The following is a 12,841-nucleotide window of genomic DNA, read 5'->3' as shown; positions in this document are numbered from 1 at the left end:
ACGGGGCAGCGGGTGCCACCATCTCTGGGGACCCAACCCCGGCTTGCTCCGCAGGGCGATGCTGGTCCCCGCAGGACGGCTCCTCGGCTCTGGCTGACCCGCCTCAGCCCAGCGCAAGCCCGCTGGGGCCACCGACACCAGGGCGCGGGCCACCTCCTGCGCCCAGCCGGTGGCCCCTCAATGTCCCAGCACCCTCCCCTCAGCTCTGCGCCTTCCTCCAGGCTGGCACGGTGCCAGGACCGCAGGCAACGGGGGGGGGGGAGCCCTGGCAGCGCTGGGGGGGCTGCCGCGCAGCAGGGAGGGGGGAAAGAGGGAGGGGGGGGAAGGGGTCGAGCCGGGGGGGTGTGTGTCTGCGCGCGCGGGTGTGTGTGTGTGCACATACTGACTGAGGGCCTCTCTCCTCGCCTGGCAGGGCCGCGGGGGGAGAAGGAAGGGGCTACGTGAGCCTGGGGGGCCTTAGGGGCGGGGGGAGACCCCAGGGCAAGTGCAAGGCATTATCAGAGAGGTTCATTACCTGGTCTTCCTGCTGGCGTTGGCAGCACAGTATCATCTGCAAATATGGAAGCTGTTGCAGTACCAGGATATGTAAAATAAAGGGACAAACTATGACAATAGAAATCCACGGTTAGACCTGCAAGCTATGGCGGGGTCGTGGCTGTGGCGAGTCACCCCTTCGCTGCTGGCCTGCGGAGCCGCCCCTCCGAGGAAGGGGGAGGTCGGGGGGTACCAGGCATGTCTGCGAGAAGGGGCACTACCCGACCCTACCTGGTACAGCCCGGCAGCGAGGGGGCCGTGCCGAGTACCCCCCAGCGGAGCGCACCCCGGGCCTTCCTCACCTCGTCCTCTTTATCGGCCCTGTGTGTATGTGCAGGTGTGAGCGTGTGCATGTCACCGCGTGTGTCCGCCGCAGGGCGTGAGGGAGGGAGGGAAGGGGGGGGGGGCCGGGGAGAGGGGGAGCGAGAGCCCTAGGAGATACCCCAGCGAGGGCCGGGGGGAGGCTGGGGGGGGTCGCTTACCTGCCCGTCCTGCTGCAGGTGGTGGTGGAGGATCTGCGAGTGCGGCTGCTGATGCGGGGTCAGGATGTGCATGAAAGGGGTCGGGGGGTACGCCGCCGCCGTCGCGGGGTTGATGGGGCCCCCGCTGCCCAGCGCCGAAGGCAGGTTGAAGGAGGCTGCCGGGGTTCCAGTGTGAAATCCCTGCTTCTCGAAGGATTGCTGAGGAGGAGACGCCAACGGCGGAGTAAGGGCTGGGAGCTGGGCGGCGCTGCCTTGCCCTTTCCCAGCAGCGTGTCCCTTCCCAGCAGCGTACCCCCCCCAGCTCTACAAGTCGTGGGCCCAGGAGCTAGCACGTGGTGCAGAGAACGGCCAAAAGTCTCTGCCTATGGCTCTTTCTGGGCTTGGAATTGCTCTAAGTTGGGAAAGGCCGAGCATTTTCTTTCTGCTCCAAGGGGAAAGAGACCTTGTTGCCCAGGGGGGCTGTCTCAGAGCTGGGCTTCCGCTCCCCAGCAAAGCGGCGCCTTCCTGGAGCACACACCAGACACTAACCTGAGTTTTGGAGTAGACAGAGCCCGAGATGTCCGGCACTCCCGTATTACTGGATGTCACGGATACACCTGGGGAGAAGGAAAGGCAAGCGAGAGTTAGGCAGCAGCCACCGGTTCAGCAGGAGCTACTGCCGCTAATGCCAGCGTCAGGTGGGGGAGAGCTCTAGTGGCCCCGCAGCCAGGGAAAGGTTTGGAGCCAGACGTCGTCTGAGAGAGCAGGGCCTTGGCCAAGCCAAGCTGCAAAATGCCTGCAGGAGTGTAAGTTCTCTCGCTCTGGACACCGGCGGTTTCTGAATGCCTCCAGGAAAAAAAAAAAAAAAAAAAAAAAATCAGGGACCTGCCGCCACCCCGAGAAATGCACGTTATTGAAGAGCCCAGAAAACAGCAACTGGGAGAAGATCCGGGGGGGATGCGGCAGACAAGACAGGGAAACAAACTCCCAGCACGACACAGCAGCAAGGACGGGCCGAGAGCTCCTTGGATGTAAACCAGGCAATTGCATGGAAAGGCCGCTCAACGGCGGGCAGGGACGGCCGGCGCAAGGACTGGCAACGCTGGCACACAACCCCCATTTGAGGCTGTTTCTGACAGGGTGGTACGGAAGAAAGCCTCAGCAATCATTTAAGGCACGGAAAAAGTGTTAAAATCAAAAAGGTTTGAAGGACTCGGTACCGGGTGACCTGGTACAGAGCTGAAGTATCTTTGCCAGGAGAAAACAGTGTCTTGAAGGGCTCTAATGTAGGGAAAAGAGGCGCAACAGGAATTTGGGAAGAGGGACCCAGATGCAGGCCCTCTGTAAGTCAACCAGACGTTAACCGTGAAACCCAGTACCGAGACAAGTGGCAGGTTCACGACTTTCTTGCATCTTTGAATCAAGGACGACACTCCTCTAGAAAGCATCATCTGCCAAACACAGGAGTCAAACAAGTTTCCAGGCTCAAATCTGGAATAATTATTGTTCTACCGATCACATACAGGCAGTAAAAAAACCCACAAACAAACAAAACCCCAACAATTCCGCAGCTTAAGCTCTCCGACGCGAGTCCAAGGCCCCAGCCAGCCAACTGCTGGGCAGAGGGGAGGGCGTGAAGTGCTCCATACTCCTCAAATCCGCTCCAGACCTGGATGCGGAACAAGCCTGGGCCTTTCCACGGAGAATTAAATGATCTGCGAGTTGCACCACAGCCATCTTCCTCCCTTACTGCTGGAAACTGTGGACAAGCCCTGCCACTGTCAGGAACTGCTGCCAAGATGCTCTTTTAGGTGTGTCTTACCAGTGCTGTATCCATGGGAGCCGTAGCCACTGGGCTGCTGAAAAGGGGTTGCTGATGCGTTGACGCTGACATTCACACCATGCTGCTTGGAAGAGGTAGGAGCAACCTACAGCACGGAGAGAAGCGGAGTGAGGAGAGGCTTCGCTGCGTTGCCCTCCTGCCCGAATCCCACACGCCTTGCCTCCGGAAAACTCACAGGGAACACGGCGGGCCCGTATTGGAAGGTGCTGGGGAGCCCTGGTACCCCTGTGTAGTACGGCAGACTGGTGTAACTGTAGCCAGGAGGCAGCGCCGGGTTCAGGAACGTCTGCTGCGTGGTGTGGTGAGTCTGGGTCTGGCTCTGCTGAGGCTGGGCCAAAGTCGTTGCAGGAGCCGGGGAAGAGGCATCGCCTCGGCCAAATTTTGTTAAATCCCCTGGAATACAGGAGACGAAAGGAGAATGAAGAACAGGCACGTGTCAAATCCCGGCCCACTCTGGCTCAGCCCAAGGTGACCCAGCCTTTTGATCAACGGTGACTTGAATCAACCCCCCTTCTACAGCCCTCCCAAGCCCTCAGAGCCTTGCATGCTGATAAGGATAAGCTGTTAATTACTCTCCTCATCCCTGAGAGGACTTCAGAGGGGAAGGGAAACCCCCAGCAGCTAAGCCACAGTGCGGCACTGCCTGATGTCAGCCTGCCATCCGGCACGGGATAAACCTTGCCACTGGCCGCCGGCGCAGCAACAGAGCCCCGGATGCCAGAGCTCTCCCTGCGCCCTCTCCGTGCATCACCCGCAGGCCTGAACACGACTCGGCTCCCTCCAGAGCCAGACCCGAGGCCAGAGTGGCAGCGCGGGGGCCCTGTCCTACCGCCAAACAGCCCCTCACTGAAGGGGGGCGGCAAGTATCTTCCAGTTGAGGATGCGTGAATGGCCCCTTTCTACCGCAGGGTTCACGTCTCCTTCTCTCTTGCTGGAATCAAATGCACCGAGTCAAATGCCGCTGCAGAGCCCCAGCAGCCCGCGGAGAGTACGCGGAAATACAGTTTCCCCTCTTCCCAGTCTGGGCACTGGGCAAGGGTTTGGCTGCAGGGCTCGGGGAAGCTCCCTTTGCTGCTCCTTCACGCAAACACTCAGAGCTCAAACGGTAAGCCAGTGAATTTTCAGTGCTGCCCCAGCTCACAAGCGAGTCCAGGACAGCCACAAGTATTAATTACCACTGATGTTAACTTGGCAAATCCCGCATGCAGCAGTGCCGCACTCTGAGCTTGGGATTTCAGCCTCAGTGTGCCAGGCAAAAGCACCTCCTCACAAAAAAGCTCCCGCTGACGCTGGGGAGAAGCGGTGCTGGGAAAAGAGCGATCCACAAAGTGCAACAATTCCTAGAGCACGTGAAAGCTCAGCAGAACTGCTGCCCGCTGCAAATCAGCAGCGGGAATAAACACACCTACTGAGGTCAGCGAGAGAGCAGCCACTCACTGGGCATTTGGGTTGAATTTGACAGGTCCTAAATGCCCCGTTTTCTTTCTCCATGAGACTGTTGCATAGATAAAAAACTTTAATTCCTCCAGATTTTATGTTTCTTTCTATTTTAAGTCTAAGTGCTTGAGAAGCACTGCTTAATCCCTGCCTCACCACGACCTGAAAAGCAGTTCCCCAGTTTTACACCTCTCAGATTCTTTCAGCCCTTCCTTGCTCCCTTTCCAACTGCTGCATCAACTCCTACTCTGCATCTTCCCGGTAACGTGCCTCGACACGACCAGACGATCAAAGGGAAGTCAAGAATTTAGCTGCTGAGAAACATGCTCCAGACCAAAGGCAGTGCAGGGGGTGGTGCCAGCAGACAACGGCACAGGAAACTAGTAGGCAGCAGCACAAACACCTGATGGGATACACCATCGGAGCAGTGTGTTTCCCTACCAGAGTACGGATTGCTGCTCAGGCTGCCATCTCTTCCAGTCAGCGGGGTGGTAGGTGTAGGGAATGGGATGCTGTAGTAATCCTGAAGGATAAAACCAAAAGGAGAAGTTTTACGAGCTCTGTCCAAAGATGCAAAGCAGTTTTTGGAAAAGAAGAATTTCTGGACTGCAGATATGTTGGAGTATTGCAGTTCAATCAGCCACAGCGGGGCTGATCGCAGCCTACAGCAAGCCCAGGTTTTTGTAGCATGCACCATCCCCCTCGTCTGGCTATGAGAAGAACCAGATAAGGTCTACTGGTATGCAGTCCTCAAACTGCCCGGACTTCCCCCTCCACTTCACCAAAAAAGGAACACGTGTCCTATGGCTAAATAAAACGCATTCTCATAAAAGTATTTGGTCACTGCCTCTTTCAAGGATCAGTGTCTCCAACAGCTCATCAGACCGCTGCCGGGCAAAACAGCTCTGCCTGTGTAGGTCTGGCATTCCCTGGCCCCACCACCCATACCGCTGTCCATATAACCAGCGCTCCTAACTCCAAGTGCAAAGGAGCAACCGATTAACTCCTCACTACTGCCACAGAGCATCTAGCACCCCGCTTTGCCAGCTCCTCAGGACCACCTCGCAGCCTGCCCTGTCTGTACACCCAGGGCACGCAGCACCGGCGAGCTTTGCACCGCTAGAAGCGCGTGTCCCTGGCGGGCTGCAGAACTCACCAATGGGAATCGCGTCTGGAGCATTTGCAAGTCATCGTATCCATACACCTGTGGCTAGAAAAAGAGCAGGAGACAATGTCAGGGACGCAGACTAGATAAAGACACTTACCTAATGTTAGATTAAACATTTAGAGAAGTGTGAGATACAGCCAGACAACCGGAGGCTACACGATTACCTAGGCACAGGCAGCCCGCATTCACTACGGCAAGACTGACGCTCCAAGAGTATTTTTATGAGCTGCTCAAATGAAGAGTGAGCACCAACGCCTAGCACAGCTGCTCCGGACCACAAAGGCACTCGACGGTTTTACTCTAGTAATTGTTCTAACACCAAAAATCTGTCCTCGCCTTCAGAAGCGGGCTGTGACACACCATCAGATCTTTGGGGCAGTAGCCGCCCTTGTTCTGACTGTTTGGCCTCTGTCATAGCGTGTTGCTAATACAGCTCCACGCTTTCACGAGCCACGCTCTGACCGAGGGCTGCTGCTCCCCAGAGGCCTGGGGAGGCTGCAGAGAACAGGCAGACAGTATCTGCTCCAGGGTGACCAGAATTACAGAGATTCACTCCCACAGGCACATGGATTTCCTCTGCTACCATTTTGTGGAAAACGGCAGGTCCAAACTCTTCCCATCCAAGGCAGTCGTGCTGGGCTGGTGTTACCGTTTCTGGTTTCTCTACCACACTACGTCCCTCCCTGCTAGCTGAAGACAGAGCTAGGAGGGATCTAGTGGCATGACAACTGCAGAGAGCCAGTCGTCCCACTCACCGGATAGGCGTGCAGCAACCCCGGAGCCATGATATACGGATTAGGCAACAACGGTGGGACTCCAGGAGGGAGATTGGGAGGGGCTTTTCCTGGAAAAGGAAGAGAAAGGAAAAGTTCCCCAGTGAAGCCATCCCTCAGCCCCTATACCCTCCTTGTGTTTAGCAGTACCCAAGGAAGTACCTGATGTTGTTGCAACGGAGCTGCGAGTTGAGGCCGTCACCGTGGAGTTACTACTGAGGCTGAGGCCCAGGCTGCTGACACTGCTGAGGCTGGATGAAACGCTTACGACTGGCAGGGCGGCTGACACTGTGCTGGAGGAGGTGGAGAAAGTGCTAGCAGAAGAATGGAGGCTCGCTTCACTCTCCACACTTGTGTGCTAGGGAAGGAAGGGAAGAGAGTTAGGGGCCCAGGAAGATAAAAATGAGTGCAGAAATATCGCAGGACGCTGTCTACACAGTGCTAGGTTAATGGTTGGACTTGACGATCTTAAAGGTCTCTTCCAACTAAAACAATCCTATTCTACGCAATATTTTTTGTGGCTCCATCTGCACCCAAATGTTCCCGAGAGCCTGCAATGAACTCGGCTGCTGCAGGCTACGGAGAAACCTGCTCTGCATCTGGCTTAAATCCAAAGTCCTGATAGCAGTCAGCCCCTAGCGCTTCCAAGCCTCTGTGCGGCTGTGTCCCAACACGTCTGTCTGCTGGGAGAAGCAGAGCTGAACACCGCGTCTGCGGTAGGGAGATTTATTCTGCTGCAGAAGCCAACACCCAGGGGCTCTGTACTGCAGAAGCTCCATCACTATCTACATTTGAACAGTGACACCCCATCAGCTACCAGTTTGCTCTGACAACTGGTTGCAACTCCCCAGCATTTTCAAGAGCTGCTACAGGCCCAGAAGAATCACAGAATGGTTTGGGTGGGAAGGGACCTTGAAGACCACCCAGTGCCAGCCCCTGCCCTGGGCAGGGACACCTCCCACCAGCCCAGGTGGCTCCAAGCCCCGTCCAACCTGGCCTTGAACCCCTCCAGGGATGGGGCAGCCACAGCTCCTCTGGGCAACCTGGGCCAGGGGCTCAGCGCCCTCGGAAGAAGGAATTTCTTCCCCACATCTCATCTCAATCTCCCCTCTTTTGGTTTCAACCCATTCCCAACGTCCCGTGGCTCCCCTCCCTGCTCCAGAGTCCCTCCCCAGCTTTCCCGGAGCCCCTTGAGGGACTGGAAGGGGCTCCAAGGTCTCCGCGGAGCCTTCTCTTCTCCAGGCTGACCCCCCCAGCTCTCTCAGCCTGTCCTCCCAGCAGAGGGGCTCCAGCCCTCCCAGCAGCTCCGGGGCCTCCTCCGGCCCCGCTCCCACAGCTCCGTGTCTCTCCTGTGCCGAGGCCCCGGAGCTGGAGGCAGCACTGCAGGGGGGTCTCCCCCGAGGGGAGCAGAGGGGCAGAATCCCCCCCCTCGCCCCCCTGCCCACGCTGCTGGGGATGCAGCCCAGGCTGGGGGGGGGTTCTGGGCTGCCAGCATGCATCGCCTTATTGCACTGCACTTATTGTACTGCACTTATTGTACTGCAAGCGCGTAACAGCATCTACTGTTATGTCTGAAACAGGCAGGGTGTCAAAAGCCTCGAGCCAGAGGTGCAGAACGTTCTGACATAACCCTCCATCCCCTCTCCACATGAAATCCAAACTCTAGCGGGACAGGAGCTGCCAGGCTGCTGGTTGTCACAACTGCAGACCCCGCCAGCCACACACCAAGGTCGGGCACCCCAGCAGAGCTCTCCACGCTGAGCAGGGACGGGGGCGCACAGCACCAGAGCACAGCGAGACTCACCAGAAGAGTTGAAGTTGACGTTCGCCCGGAGGACGTGGATGAGGACAGACTGTTCTGCTGGGTGGGTAACGTACTGCGGAAGGAGGAATAAAAGGTTGTCAAGCCAAGGTGCGAGAATCACCACTGATGGCGCCAGGCCAGATCCCATTCCCCATTTACTCGGATGAGTCATCTCAGTCTTCCCCGCTGCACGAGACAGCCTTCGATGTCTATTTTAGACCCCTGCTTCTAGCTCTGCTCTAGAAATCCGCCCCCCACGCCGGCTCACCTGCTGAGTTGGGCGGTGGTCGTACTGGGGAGCTCCTCACTGTGGCTCAGGCTGCTCAGAGCTGTTGAGTGTTGGCTGGCTGTTGTCAGCAAGGAGGATGCAGACACCCCATCGTTGAGAGGCGTGATACTGGGAGCAGAGGGGGAATCGGATTTCACTGCGGGGCCTGTAGCACCTGCGAAGAAAGGCTTTGGGTTAGGGGCAGCTACTAGCAGCTCCCGGAGGACGACCAGCAAAGGCTCAGCTCAAGGAGCAGGGAGATCTGGGGCTTCCCTCGCTGCTGCCAACCAGTTACACACTTGTGACAGCACGATTGTGTCCTACGTCTCACTTTACCCCAACACCACAATCAGCTCCGCAAAGAGCTTCAAGACCTACACATGAGGTGCCTTTCACAAGCAAATCAGAGTAAATTATTGTCATCAGGGAGTGACCCATCAAGGATCTCAAGGATCCACCAGCAGAAAGCTGAATATTTCAAGGCAAGCAAATAAACAGAGTGGCAGCAATTAGTCCAGCAGGGAAAGGATTTGCTATTAGATGAAGTTTTTAATCCAAAGCAATGAATGCAAGCAGTACAAGAGACTCAGGATACCCACTGCAGCGACAGACTCTTACCTTCAACGGCCTGTGTGGTTTGTAATGGCGTGGGTTGTACAGAACTGAAACCATTCTGAGGAAGAAGAGAAAAAAAAAAAGAGTACTGGGCACTGCAGCTGCTCGTTTCCAGAGGCAGATCTAGTGTCAGCCCCCTCCCACACGCCCTCCTCAGTTGTGAAAAAGGCACACTACTGATACCCGTCACCAGGCTGCGCCAGGGTTGGTCCCAAGCTCAACTAGCCCAGTGCCAGCACAACCCTCGGGCACATATTTTAGAAAGCAGTTCCAAGAAGTTTCTCTACTGTTGGTAGTTAGACTAGCTCAACACCCTCAACCCAAGTTCGTTAGCCAAAATTGATGTCACCGAACCTGTGTGCAGCATGCAAGAATCAAATCCTTAAGACAAAACTAAATCCTTAGCCTGACCGCCGCTCTGCAGCAGGGTAATTATGCGTGACACGACACATGGCCTGCAATCAACTTAACCACTGTTAACCCCACTGGCCCAGCCCCAGGTAAGTAACGTAACTAAGGGCTCTCGTAGCAGCCAGAAGAAAGCTCTCACGAGAGTCCACAAGCCACGTGGTGAGGCTGGAGGATTGCAGAAACACTTGATAAACCACTTGGCTTCCCCCGAGACAGTGCTTTACACGCTATGCTTACTCAGCACAAAGGGAGAGCAAAGCTATTTTCCTACCTTGGCCTGGGTCAGATCTTTCTGGGGCGAGGAGGAGATTGAATTTGGGTATCGCCTCGTCTGGGTGGATCTCTGTTCGTACAGTGGTCCCTGAGCGCTGTTCTGGGAGGTAAACGTTGCTGTCTGTATTGTGCCGCTCTGGTAACCAGACTCCTGGCTTTGATTGGACGAAATTGTGGATGAAGATTCACTACAAAGGGGAAGGAAAGAAGGAGGGGGGGGGGAAAGGAGTTAAGGAGTTTAATGTTCTCCTCCAAAACAGCCCTGCTGACCCAGACTGCTGTAGGCTCTTCATTTCAAATCTTCAAAATAAAGATCCCCATAAAGGCACCACACAAAGCATCAAAGCAAACCCAGCAGAGAAACGCACCCCGACAAGGGCTACAGCCCGACCGCAGGAGGATGCTGGCACCTCGCTGCAGCCTTGCCTGACACACTGCTGTGCTCTGGGTGACGTTTCATGAGCTGCCATCACTCAGGTCCCTGCACTCAAGGGACCGGCAAGATACTAAGGGTCAATCCAACAGGGGCTCTGAACAACCTGGTCCAGTTGAAGATGTCCCTGCTCACTGCAGGGGGATTAGACTAGATGGGCTTTAAAGGTCCCTTCCAACCCAGACTATCCTGTGATTCTAAAAGAAGAGAGGAACGCTTTGCCGTAGATACACCTACTCCACCGTGTTCTTGTTTGCCAGGCAAAAAGCGGGACAAAACACACAGAATCTGTTCACCAGGGACAAGGAACAGTTGCGCTGGGGATTCCCCTCCTGAGTTTCCAGCAACACCGTTTAAAGGCAGCAGGAAACGTCTGTGTTCTGTATAAGTACCACAGGCCAACCAGTCACAGAGCTGCCTGAATGAGCCTGCGGGCAACTTATCCTTTGCTGTTGCATACGTTGTCCCCCCTTTGTGACCACGGCACAGTCAGAAAGGGTCTACTAGTATGCAGCATAACTAAAGCCCACGGGACCAGCTACCTTCCAAAGCTACCTGCTTGGATTAATCGTTCCCTTCCTTGTCCTGGTCCTCACCTAGCCGTGCTGGTGTACAGGCTGCTTTGAGATTGGCTAACAGCGGTGCTCGTTGTGGGCGTCGATTCGTACTCGGCGAGAACAGGCTCCGAACCAAACTGTAACGCCCCAAACTGCAGGTTTAGCCCTGAGATATCTGCTGAGCCAGGCATTTCCACCGCAAGCGCAGGAATCTGCAAGGGAGGAACAACAGAAAGGGTCAATCCCTCCCTGGGGTCAGCCCAGAAAATGACTTTAGTATCCATAATTCCCAGCACACGACGGCAGTTACAGGCTTGTATCCTCTGAATTACGCTGTTCAAGCCAGGCAGGCCAGCTTTTCTCCGTCACCCCCACAAACACCCAGTGCTAACAGCAGGAAAGCCAAGCCCAGCCCTTCCCTCACCAGCCCAAATGGATTTTTCTGCAGCTCTAACACAATACGCCGCCTCCTCCCCCACCATTGATGCGCACCTTTGATGTTAACGACGCTTTCTTCTTCTGCTGCTTCAGCTTCTGCTGTGCTGGCTGGGGACTGGAGGACTGGTTGTCCGAGGACCCTGGGGACATCTGGGGAACAGGATTGGTTTTGCTGGGCAGCGGCGAGGAAGGGGGTGCCGGCACAGTTGTGGAGGCAGTAACCACAGGCTGCTTCTCCTGCATGAACACTTCTATCATGGTTGAAGTTGACGTGAAGGCCTGACGCTTAGTGAAGGGACTATGCACAGAAGAGTCCGTTGGGTTCTTGAGATCTACCAGGGGAGACAAGAGTTGAATTAGCAGGATTTGTTTCCTTAAAATTAAATCTAAGTTCTGACACTTCTCAGCATCAAGAAAAATAAAATCATTTCACACTATGACTCCTCCTGGAGTCTGTCAAAATCAGAAAGCCGAGAATCCGAGCATCTCCACTCCCAGCCTTGCGCTCTCACCACCACCAGCGTCGAGCCTTTTGAGCCCTTCTTCCCTCAGCTCCTTCCACCACCCCTTACAGGACAAAGTGAGCTTGCGCAGCACACATCCTCCATCCTCGGAGAAAAGCTGGACTTCAGAGTCCCTTGTGTGCAGGCACCGCATGGCAGAGTCCTCATGGGCCTGACAGTGCTTCCTTCCCCTTCTCTGCCAACCGCTACATTCACTGCCTGCCCTTTTCCCTGCAAGTACTGGGTATCCTCCACGCAACACCACCGCTCGAGGCTGCCCACCCTCACGCCTTTGCGCGACTGCACCGCCCTCCTCCTTTGCCTAAGCCTTACCGCAGCTTATTAAAAACAACTCCTATTCTCTCTGACTCTCCTCTGTGGCTCCTTGTCTGAAAAGATCAGAAGCTGCCAACACTGACTATTACTAGGACAGGGCTCAATTTTTCTTCAGCTTAGATTTGAACCAGAGCCATTTCCCTACAGCAAGAAACAAAATGCACAAGCTGAAAGAAAAGGCACTAGTACTCGACCACTGTAGGGCTCAGCATCTCATCTAAAAAAAGCAGGATCCTCTCTTAATCACTGTTTATTCCCTCACGCCAGCCCAGAGGCAGAGTTACCTCTTGGCATTTAACAGTCACCAGAACTGAGTTTCTTTAAAAGATAACATCAGGTCAGCAGTGAGGTGAGACTGACAAGTGTTGGTATTCAGGAACCCTTCTCCAGAGGCGCCCACTTTCAGACCCCTTCTCTGCTAACACGGCTTTACACCAGGGAGCAGGTTCTGCACACTGTGAGGGTCTCGGGAGTGCCAGATCCCTGGCTCTGAAGCTGTCTGGAAAGATCAAGAGGCAGACAGATCCAACTGTTCCAAGTATAAAAGGAACAGGGAAAGACTCACACGCGCTATTACGTTTTACTCTCACAAACTCACACACGTTTCTTTTAATTTCTCCAGCAGTTGGCTCGGTTCTGAACTTGTGATCCGTCCCTCCACCAAGTCCCTCACATTTCTGCAGTTCTGGGAGAACACGCTCCCCTCTGGGGAGCCATGCTGCTTTTCCTTACCATACTGCACGAGAGACGAGGGCTGCGTAGTGGATCCCATGTCCCAGGAAGAGGGGGTGGTGCTCCCGCCAGGCTGGGTGTGCTGAGCAGCCAGCTGAGCCAGAGCCTGGGCTGTCTTGAACTGCTCCAGGAACTGAGAACCCGTGGTACTGCTGCCTTTGGCCTCCCCGACGTCTCCAAACCCCTTCCCCAGCATGCTCACCTGCAATTTCAGCAATGAAATAACAAAGTCAGTGTCTCCCCTGGCTTGGAACT

The 12,841-nt window shown here is 55.4% G+C and overlaps 1 protein-coding gene and 1 non-coding gene across 18 annotated transcripts in view; both read right to left on the bottom strand.

Annotated features, from left to right (window-relative positions):
- Positions 1-12,841, bottom strand: part of UBAP2L (ubiquitin associated protein 2 like) — a 31,967-nt gene that overhangs the window by 1,009 nt on the left and 18,117 nt on the right. For 11 of the 17 annotated variants that reach the window (XR_008463373.1, XM_054182442.1, XM_054182444.1 and 8 more), the window contains 16 exons: positions 12,587-12,788; positions 11,070-11,347; positions 10,617-10,789; positions 9,586-9,775; positions 8,907-8,961; positions 8,289-8,463; positions 8,021-8,093; positions 6,379-6,574; positions 6,199-6,287; positions 5,432-5,485; positions 4,717-4,798; positions 3,014-3,231; positions 2,818-2,923; positions 1,545-1,612; positions 1,017-1,214; positions 515-565 (listed from right to left, as the gene is read on the bottom strand). Coding sequence is in view for 16 of the 17 variants with exons in the window: in XM_054182442.1 (XP_054038417.1) it covers positions 515-565; positions 1,017-1,214; positions 1,545-1,612; positions 2,818-2,923; positions 3,014-3,231; positions 4,717-4,798; positions 5,432-5,485; positions 6,199-6,287; positions 6,379-6,574; positions 8,021-8,093; positions 8,289-8,463; positions 8,907-8,961; positions 9,586-9,775; positions 10,617-10,789; positions 11,070-11,347; positions 12,587-12,788 (2,208 nt within the window). In the remaining variant the exon portion in view is untranslated. The remainder of the gene's footprint in view (positions 1-514; positions 566-1,016; positions 1,215-1,544; positions 1,613-2,817; positions 2,924-3,013; positions 3,232-4,716; positions 4,799-5,431; positions 5,486-6,198; positions 6,288-6,378; positions 6,575-8,020; positions 8,094-8,288; positions 8,464-8,906; positions 8,962-9,585; positions 9,776-10,616; positions 10,790-11,069; positions 11,348-12,586; positions 12,789-12,841) is intronic. The other 6 variants (XM_054182449.1, XM_054182455.1, XM_054182451.1 and 3 more) reach the window with 2 other exon arrangements.
- Positions 4,888-5,022, bottom strand: LOC128901202 (small nucleolar RNA SNORA58). Its single transcript, XR_008463438.1, has one exon. It is a non-coding gene; the product is annotated as a small nucleolar RNA SNORA58 (small nucleolar RNA).

Source organism: Rissa tridactyla, chromosome 23, assembly GCF_028500815.1.
Source record: "Rissa tridactyla isolate bRisTri1 chromosome 23, bRisTri1.patW.cur.20221130, whole genome shotgun sequence".
Taxonomy (NCBI): domain Eukaryota; kingdom Metazoa; phylum Chordata; class Aves; order Charadriiformes; family Laridae; genus Rissa; species Rissa tridactyla.
Note: the sequence above shows the minus strand (reverse complement) of the source record. Positions and strands in the feature narration are given on the sequence as shown.